General features: G+C 29.4%; 1 protein-coding gene across 4 annotated transcripts in view; it reads right to left on the reverse strand.

Annotated features, from left to right (window-relative positions):
* The window catches only part of LOC142319627 (RNA-binding protein 45), a 50,468-nt gene that overhangs the window by 37,893 nt on the left and 1,665 nt on the right, over positions 1 to 10,910 (reverse strand). For all 4 annotated transcript variants that reach the window (XM_075357128.1, XM_075357131.1, XM_075357130.1 and 1 more), the window contains exons 2-3: positions 4,632 to 4,746; positions 1,796 to 1,987 (exon numbers count right to left, since the gene is read on the reverse strand). In XM_075357128.1, the coding sequence (XP_075213243.1) occupies positions 1,796 to 1,987; positions 4,632 to 4,746 (307 nt within the window). The remainder of the gene's footprint in view (positions 1 to 1,795; positions 1,988 to 4,631; positions 4,747 to 10,910) is intronic.

The raw sequence follows: 10,910 nt of genomic DNA on the forward strand, positions 1-10,910 counted from the left end.
TTTTCTGTCCAGGCGTGTGCTTCAGATGTAGGCCATTCCTTCCTGATAAAATGATTTGTCTTGTTCCTTATGTCCTAATTGCACAAAATGCAACAAAATATAGTGTAGCCAAGCTGCAAAGCCGTTAACAGCACAGTAACTTTTAAATCACAGTATATAAACAGACAATACTTGTAATGAATTATTTTCTAACAGGATTTTCATGTAGTCATATCTTTCTTTCATATTAGTTGCATAAGCTAACAGTACAAAAGGAAATTTGTTGTCATTGTGCAAAAGGACAGCCTTTAAACTAGATTTTTAAGAATCAATGAGTCTTCATTCTGTAGTTACAATTACGATGAAATGCACCGATGACAGCACAAATTATTACAGTATAATAACCTACTTTCTTCAGAATATAAATCTTCAAACTTTTTCTGACAATTGCAAACAAAACACATTTTATTATCAGTATGAAGAAAATTCCAGCATTTCGGCCTAGAGTCCAAAAGCTCAAGCTTGTTTTTTTAGAAAGTTAAAATTCTGAACAAGGTAGTTTAATTCATCTTTGAGTTATGGAATGATGTTCAAAAGGAAAAGGATCCTGCTTTAAAAGTACGATCATCTTGCTACTAGTGTTGAAATTCAATGTTTACCTCATAGTCCAATTCATCTTCTGAAGTCAGATGTTTGGAGGATTTGATACAGGCCTTCCCCATGAGCACAGAGCTATTGCATCAGGTGGCAAATTAAGCTATTGCATTGCATTTTGATTTACTACACACTCCGTTTATCTTTGTAATACAAAAATAACAGATCAAAAGATGGTCTTGTGGTTCACACCATACTATTGGTATGGCAAAACAAGTGCATAATACCCCTAGCTCAGTCGGTTAGCCAGTTTCATACAGGTGTTATAGGTACAGGTTAGATCGGTTGAGGTCAACACAGGTCAAACAGCAGATGTGAGGAGCCCAGTTTTTATCTCAATAAACAACTTTTCAACCAAAATATAGTTCATAACATTTAATTAACTAATGGAGTCAAACTTCATCGCTGGTCTTCAAACGTCAAATCCATATATATGTAATAGAAGGATCATTTAGAAATAGTAATATAAATCACAAACAATGATACCACAGTACGAGAATACAAACCAAACTTAAAACTCTGGTGTGTATGAATCGAAAGATTGCTCTGTGCTGGCATGTCAGCACCTACAGTAAATAAATCATATGCATATACAATTACTGTCATCATAATGTTATTTGTACCCCATACTCTGTTTGAAATCAATTAAAATATTGTCTTGTGTACATAAGTTAACTCTAAAAAAAAAAAAAATACATAAGAATTCTGCAAAAGCAATACTTCAAAAATGTTATCACAAAAAAATGCAGCTGATGGAAAAATGCTAACAGCATTTTTGAATTAAGTGTAAAAAATCATATTAGAAACACAATAAAACTATAATATCCCAAAAATAATGTTTTAAGTGTAATTTCAACTAAATTTTATAACATTCTGATTGAACATGGATGAAACAAAAGTAGTAAATAAAAAAAAATAATTTTCATAATTAATAAGACAAGGTAGAAACTCATATGTTGTAAAGTAGAGAAATCTTTTTTAAAGTTATTTCTAAACAACAAAACATAAAATCAAGCCCATTGACTTATATTTAATTATTCATAAAGAATAGAAATGAATAATAAAGAAAACCGAATATGAATTATACATGATATTTTAATTTTATCTACAATAATTTTATCACAATTTCATTAAATTAAACATAATTGAAGAAAAAACAAACCTGTGGTACTTAACATATGCAATTCCTTTACTTTCTTTTGTTTCTCTATCTTTTACAACATTAACGTAGTCCAACTCTCCGAACTTTTTAAAGTAATCGCGAACATCCTCATCAGTCATTGTCTTTGGAACTACAATAAAAAGTCGCAATAAACGATCCTCATTATCCTCTCTTTTGGAACCCTGGTCCTTACTGAAAACAAGAGAAGAAATCAGAATGCATTCAAATAAATAATGATGTTTTTTTAATATCAAACAAATTTTAATTATTTCAAAATAACAAATATTATATCAAAATAACAAGTTAGCGTTATCAATATGAAATTTAATGATTCAGTTTTATAAATTATTTTATAAAACTGAATCATTAAATTTCAACTTATTTCTTTAAACTGATTACTAATCAGCAGAAACAAAATTCTAATAATCTTTCCAGAAAAATGATTAAAAATACATTTTCTTTTTTCATAAAAAATTAACAATTAATAAAATAAAACAATTTTATGCACCACCAAAGTAGAAAGTAAAAAATTTAATCATCAAGTATGTTTTTTCAGTAGATCAATCTATCGTTTCGATAGACCGAAACTATTAAAATTGCAAAATTTTGTGGCCAAGTGCCATTAATTAACAGTTAACAGTGCCATTACTAAACCTACTAAACATTTGTAGGTGACCTGATATTAACACAAGTCCCTTGTGTTCATGTGGCTGTGACATTTTTAGCAATAAGTATCCAATGTACAGTGTATAAGTATCTCATGTCTTCTTCACTGTTGTACAAAGAATGCCATTGCCTCTTGAGTTGCAATCGATTTTCAGACATAAAATAAAATGTTCAATCAGTTTACCACAGGTCCTAAGTAAATAGCGAATTAAATAGATAAACAATGGTAAGTGCTTCTGGTAGACCAAGTACTGTACATGCACCACAGCCATAAGAAGTACTAGGAAAAATGTAAAGGAAGAAATCCAGGTGTCCTGTGTTCAAATACTGGTCAGGCATGGTATTTTTCATACGCCACAAAATTCAATTTCCATAAGCAAAAAGAAAAGAAAACATTAATATACCCCCTTGCTCATTTTACCATAATGTCACACATCTAATTTTAAACTTAACTGAATTTTGCTTAACTTTTTATTTTTATCTCTGCTTCTTTCATAAAAATTCTGTTTCATTTTATTCAGTCATCTCACCCCATTTTTTTTTTTTTTTTTACAAAATTCATATTGTAATATTATATGAAGGCAATGCAGAAAGTAAAACCTGTTTAGCTTTAAAAGGAATAAAAAAATACTAATATTCCACTATACATATATTTTTTAAACACACTATCTTTCAATCTATTTCTTAAAAAGCAGATACCTGCAGTAAACAATTTATCGTATCTAATCATGAACTTCAAAATTCCACTGTTCTAATCATCCACCACCAGTCCACTCAACTAATTGTCAACTGCAGGCAGCAGTTTAATCTGGAACATATTCCACCCAGGAATTCTAAGCTTAGTTAACAGGTGAAAATCACCTGCTCCACAAGCTCTAAACTATAGGTTGGAAAATCTACAACTTAAAATTGCTCAACAAGCCAAAGATTCTAACACATGGGGCCAAGTACTTTTGAAAAAAAAAGTAAAATACTGCAGAGAAAGCATTTCCTCTGACAATTTTTGTGTTGCTCAGTCAAGCTGCTATGGAACTCTATTACAAATCTTGTTGTAACTAGTTTAAGATATGATATTTAGTTTAGTTACGATTTTTAGATGCAATTTAATTGAGCAAATTAGGAAAAAAACGTGCAACCTATCAAGAGTTAACCGTGTATCTTCTGAGATTTTAAATTGCACATGTAAAGTCTTCTGTGACAAGTGTCTTTGACAGTTGATCTTAATCATGGGCATGGTTCACCCATTACTAAAATTTTTAAATCTTTATTCACTTCATATGCCATAACCTATTTTATCAAAAAACCTCACTTTCTGAGTGAGGTAACACTTTATTAATCAGGTAACACACGGTACTTTACAGTTAATAGGATTTTTCATTGTAGGGTTCAATTTAACATTAAGGATTCACAAAAATACATAATACAATATGTGATTCTCAGAAAACTGAAAAAATTTAGGAAGGCAGATCAACTTTAAATTGTGGTGGAATGACCTGTACAGCAACAATGAGAAAATTATTTTTATTAATTGACCTCAAATATATGCCAACTTCATTTTTTAATGTACTCAGAGTGAGCCCAATTTTAAGCAAAAATTATCACAATTTATTAATTTCAACAAACTAAGCTAATCACTTAACTGATCAATTTATAGAATGCTACTTTATAATAAATAACATATTCAATGTATCAAATCACATATTCAATGTACTTAGATTTGTATGTTTTTTGGTCTAATTTATAGCAAGAGATTAAATTTATCAAATAGTTTTTATCATTTTTTAATGCACATTACAGTATTAATGTAATAAAAATTCTCTATTAAAAATGTTAAATCTTTCATTTTAAAATGTTAAAAAGTAAATCTTTCATTTTTATATTAGTTAAATTATCAAATTTGTCATTTTTCTATTTTTTCCTCTATACTTATTACATTATCTATATAACAACTTTGTATACATTAATGTAACTATTTTTCTTACATAAAATAAAAACAGAAATCCACATTAAAACAATTATTTTTCATTTGGTATAAATAAACTATAAATGAACAAAATTCATGACAATGATGATTCAGGCTACTGAATGATCTCAGACAGTACACTCAAAATGCCTACACTTAAAATTTGGTTTCTAATCAAATGTTAATATATATTTTTTTTTTTGTTACCTTGATGCAATCATTACTTTCAAAGGCCTCGTGTTATCAGCAATACATTCTCCATTCATGGATTCCATCGCTAATGCAGCTTCTGATGTCTTAGCATATTTAATATATGCGACACCTGAAATAATAATTTATATGTATATTCATTCCTATATGTAAAGACAATAATGTATTTCAAAGAATCATTTTAAAAATATAATCTGCATAAACAAAATATTAAAAAGCCAATATTTTTACTTGATTTGACACTAACAGGGTAATTAATATTATTGTGCAAAGTTGAAACTTCCTAATGAATATAAAAAATAGTAGTAGACTGTCAAATACTATCTTAAATCTTAAGGTAGATTTGAAAAAATATGAAGCATATATTTAAAAAAAGTATTAACTGGAATCACAAATACTCAAGAACTTCAGTAATCAAATGTTAACAAAACTGAAAACACATAAACGCAAAAAAATAGCTGAATGCAAATAATTACAAAAGCCACTAAATTATAAAAGTGATATTACTACACCTTTGGAGCTGTGTTACGTACATACTTGGACCTCATAGATTACTGCTAAAGCTGAATTTTCCAATAAAATTAACCATAAAAAAAAGAATTCCTACAAGATGATTCTCTTATAATTAATTATTAGTGTTCTTCCTCAAACCATTGTTAATAGTTTTTTTATACTTCACAGATCACAGCCATATCTTTAGATAATTATTTAAAAGCAATATAAAAGTTTTCATAATAAAAAATTATTTATAAGATAGATTGCAACTATGTAATTTAATGGATATAAAACAATTTCATAATACTTCTAGGTAGACGTAACAGTACTATCGTGTAGACAGCATTCCCATCACTGGTAATAATAGTTATTTCTGTTGCCAATAATGTAAAAAGATTTAAGCTATTTGTTATATGGCGATTCTCATGGGATAGTCAAGGGAATCTTTTAGAACAAAATTAAGCCACACAGAGTTTGAACACTGCATCTTAATAAAACGCTATGCTTATCATTATTAAATATCTATTATGCCTTTCTATACTCCCATCTGAGGGTTCAACATACAAAAGTATGCTGTCAAATTGTCGTTTCACATCCACAAATAAACTGTGAACTTGCATTCAAAAAATTAAAAATTCTAGATTATTCATTAATTAATTAATATTTACAAATGTGCAACCCTTTACCAAAAAATTAATAATAAAAAAAATCTATTTCAAATCAGAAGGACCTAATTTATGCTTCCTTTGTTATTTTAAATAAATCTTCTTACCAATTTAACATAAACTAAAAGATTTTCTTTTATGAAATCATTATTAGGTTGATGAATGAAACAATACTAATTAATTAAAAGGAACCACCTGAATTTTCTGCCTCTTATTTAACATTCATAAATAGGATGTGCTCAAAAAATTTACATTAATCCGAAATTAAATTTGTTTTTGCTCTCATTATTTATTTTGTACCTTAATCAAATAAAGCAAATTTAACCAAATTAACCTAATTTTGTTTAATATTATTTCAATATTTAGTTTTTAAGTATTAATATGAACTTAAATGTTGTGTACTTTGTGGCAATATCCTGATGAAGCTTTATCTCTATTTCAATGAGATCTCTTTTGGCAATTCCTGGTTCAGTTCCTCTTACATCCATGGTATCATTTACCTACTCTTTCAATGTAATGCATAATTATGTAATCATCGTAATAAAATATTTATTTTATTTTTATCCTTCAATAAACCTACTCTATTTTTGAATGTGAATGAATGAATGGTGTCCAAGGATGGACGACCATGTCAAGCAAACTATCCTAGAGCTTCCATCTGCCAGATCATAATAAAAGTATCAGCAATTTGGGATCTTAGCTAATATTCACTGCCAAGGACAGCACCATTATCACAATCCAGGTTTAACATACAAGTCTTTCATCAGCCTCATCAAATTTCAGGCTGGGTTTATAAGAGCAATGGTAAGCCTTTGAAAAAACCCCCCCATGCATAATATTAAAATAACTTTTTCACAGTATAAGCAAGTTTTATGACAAATTAGAAAATTGAGCCATTTATTAACTTAACAGTAGAGGAAAAAAATACTAATTGTTAATGAAAAAATGAAATCTTTTAAAACCACTCTATCAATTGCTCACTGTACTATTACAACACAGAGCACCTCACACAAGGTAATCTACTATATAATACGAATTTTGTTGAATAATTTTTAGAGCTATAAAATCATATAAACATTATATAGAAATAACAGTTTAATCACCAGCATATTTGGAAACTAGCTTAAATTAAAATGCCAGCAATCTCAAAGTATAATTTTGAAAAAGACAAAGTAAATGGTAGAACACAAACTTCAAATACCTACAAGTTCTACTTCTTAGAAAGAAATCATTAGATGTAAACTTGATAGCAAAAAGATATGTTTAGAAATACGGGTACTTGTCATTTAGTGTCCCACAAAAAAAAAATAAGACATTAAAATTTTTTAATGTTTATTATTGGTCCCAAATACCACAAATAATTTGTACATTTAATGTTAATTAGGAGAGGTTAGCGAGCAAACCAAACATCAGGATATACTGATAAACTAATAAATTCGTGTACTGAACTTTATACAATATCAACATAACTTAACCAAAGGTAGGTAACCTAATGCTCGCTAACCACATCTAATTAACATTAAGTAACTTAAAAAATAGAGGTTTTTTAAAGGTTATATAAGTTTGGAAGGTATTTAAGTTTATACGTTAGTAATAGCAATTTTTGACAATAAAAATAAAAAGGGTGAAAAGTAGGTGGCATCCAAATAAAAAAAATTTTGTTAAGTGGGATGCTAACCGGAAAGTATCAAAATATGTTATCAATTAAGACAAGACTAAGAAAATTATCTATTAATATATCTGGGTAAGATTGAAACCAATAAAAATTAACAAAGCAAAAAAATGTTACAATGTGTAGTGTAAAAACAACAGATAAAAACCTAGTATTAATTTTTAAGGTACACTAACAACCAAATGCAAACAATTTTAAGAGAAATAAATTACATGAAATCAGTAAACGCAAGAAGATAATAATAAAACCGATTAAAATGGGAAAAATAAGATAAAACACATCTTTGACATTACACATAAAAAAAAATAATACGAGACCAAATGTGTTAAGAGTTAATACATTTGTGAAAACATATGATTATAAACAAAGAACTTATGAATAAGAAGTATAATGCATGATATATATTAAATACTACATTACGGGGTGAGTGTAAAATTCCAAACTCACGTATAACATTCACAAAAATACTGAATCTGCAATCACATTATTTTAAGGCTCAGGTATTTTACATAATGCCAAAAACATACTGATGTACACTAGAGCTACAAAGTTTACAAAATAAAACGGTGAATACACCAGACTATAAAAAAAACTTATCAATAAAGAAAATATTCACTATTAATACATTTTTATAGTAAGTTGGTACGACAGAATACAACTGAAACTGTCTACCCACAACTTCAGGGAGACCCATCATACTGGCAGCTCGCTTACAAACATAATACATCTATATAACAGTACCTGTCATTATATTATGGTGGCCTACTCTCCACAATGATAATTGCCTTTCTTTCTAAAACATAATTTTTCCTTATATAGTTGAAGCCATATAGAATAGTTGTAGGTGGCAAGTCCCTCAGCCACAACTACAAACAAACCTGAAATATATTTCCAGAAGATAGGCAAAATGGAAAAAACTTCTTTCTGTGGAGTGTAGGGTGGTTGGATGAAGTGCGTTAAAGAAAACTCACTACAACTAGCACAATTATTTACCATACTAACACACCAAATTTACATAGCGTTAAAAGCTAATAAAATAATCTATGAGTAAGGAAATTACACAACACTGACTCGCCCTGAATATTACAGTCTGGACACTCATTCAGCCACAGGCAAGGCGCACAATAACAGAAATTATCTTTTGCAAATTAATTAACTGTCAACTACAATGAAATACACAGAAATTAGCCATAACATATACGTTTTACACCTAGATGAAAACATAGATCTTATTTGACCAATATGAAATTTACAAACAAACAAAAACAACATATTAGGCTAACACAACATAACATAAATCAAATACATTAATCAGGGATTACATAACTTTTTTAAGGAGAGTGCTCTCGAAAAGGCCTTTGATGGCTAATAATCTTACAATTCCAGATTTTTTTCAATATCAAGGTATTCAATGTTAACGCGGTTAACTTGACTTAACTAAAAGAAATCAATAAATCCAAGCTTCAGAAACAAAAACAAACCTAAAACACAAGTTAAAATAAAATCAATGACACAAACTACCTAAAATCTTGTTACCTAATAAAAGCATAGATATTACTGGGTTTATTAACATTTTCGTTACCACAGGCATCACCATGGTGATTCCCAAGTAACAATCTCTTCCACACGAACTCTTCTTATGTGTAATCATATATCTAGCAAATGTGTTTTTTGTATCTCTATGTCTATGTATTGGTTATGGATGATATTAGTTAAGTTAGTTTACATTTAAAGAAAAGTGGTTATCACTGGTGATAACCACTTTATTTTCAGATGCCCATGAGCATCACAGGTGATACATACGTTCCTCAGATTATATCCTTGTTTATCAGCTATTTTATCCCTGTAAATCAGTTGAATCAATCCCAGCTCTATTTACCAAAAAGGCGGGAAAACAACTAACCTGTTTGAATAGTGCCTGACAATCAACTAGAATTCATGGAAGATAATCATAATGAAGCAGTGTATATGGATATTGGTGTCACACGTATTCTTCAAGTCAACGTGTTTTTACAAGCAGTAACAAACAATAGAGTAATGATAATTATAACAAATCATTAGAAAAGCAAGATTTCAATAATTCAAATCATGAATTTGGCGTTGAATCTTTGGAGCTTACAGATTGTTGTAATTCTTCTCAACCAGTTGCTTTGTCAAGAGAATATTTTAGATTAAGATTTTCTTAATAATATGTTCTAATATATAATATACTAAGACGCAGATTTTATCTATTATTTTACTGTTTATTTTTCATAAATTGATGTAGCTTATTATTAAATGAAATAATTTCCCTAATATTCCCTACCATTACATTTGTTTGATGTTTTAGGCGTTCTGCAACAATAAGACAATATCAGGCTACAAGCAGTGATGAATAATTAATAGATGATTAGACTACTTTCCAGTTGAGAAAGAAGATCCCGGCGATTCTTTAACTGATGACGAGAGCAATGCATGTTTGGAGCCTACAGATCCTACAATTCAACCAGGACGTCTTCCAAAGAGGAGTATAGGAAGTCGTGGAGGCAGGAGTAGGAATAGCCATTGTGGTAGGGGAAATCAATGCCAACCTAAGGTTAATGAAGAGTGGAACGCTACCAGAGGTAATAACAGACAAAACTTTCAATATACTGGAAATGTTTCAATTTATTCATTTGATGAAGAAAATCTTATGCCTACAATAGCATACTGCTTGTTCCTTGATGATGAAATCATGGATTTATTGGTCTGCGAAACAAACCATGAGGATAGTCTTAAGAAAAATGGATGGTTACCAGTTTATGGATGGTTAGTAGAAATGACTTTTTAAGAAATGTAATGTATATGGGTATGGTAAAATATTCTAAAATAAGGCACTGGGGCCAAAAGGTATAAGAATGGGTTTGTCCCACCGCTAATGCCAAGGAATAGATTTCAAGACAATCATATTTATCCATTTTGCCAATAATGAGGATGCTCCACCACACGAAAAATTACATAAGTAAGGTTACGGGAGACAAATTTAAGAGTAGTAAACATCCAGGTGAATGGGTTGTAATGGACGAATCTATGATAGCAATTTGAGGACACCTATCAATAAAACAGTATATCAAAGATAAAGCTTCAAAATATGGCATAAAAATGTTCGTTCAAATTATGCGATGAGTCAGGATAACTTAAACATTTCACATTTATGAAGGCAAAATAATTGAATCTGCACCAAAAGAAAGATTATCAAACAAAGTTTGTTTCAATCTTATGGAAAATTATCTGGATAAAGGTAGAACACTAGTAGTTGACAACTTCTGTATAAATGTTTTATCTGCAAAAAAACCTTTACTAAGACATATATCATAGGAACATTAAGAAAAAAGTGATGGTATTGTAGTGGCTGCATGGAGAGATAAAAGAATAGTACAGACACTTGATATGGCCCCTGGTGGAAAAGTAAATAGAAAAAGAGGA

Source organism: Lycorma delicatula, chromosome 2 (assembly GCF_047948215.1).
Source record: "Lycorma delicatula isolate Av1 chromosome 2, ASM4794821v1, whole genome shotgun sequence".
Lineage (NCBI taxonomy): Eukaryota > Metazoa > Arthropoda > Insecta > Hemiptera > Fulgoridae > Lycorma > Lycorma delicatula.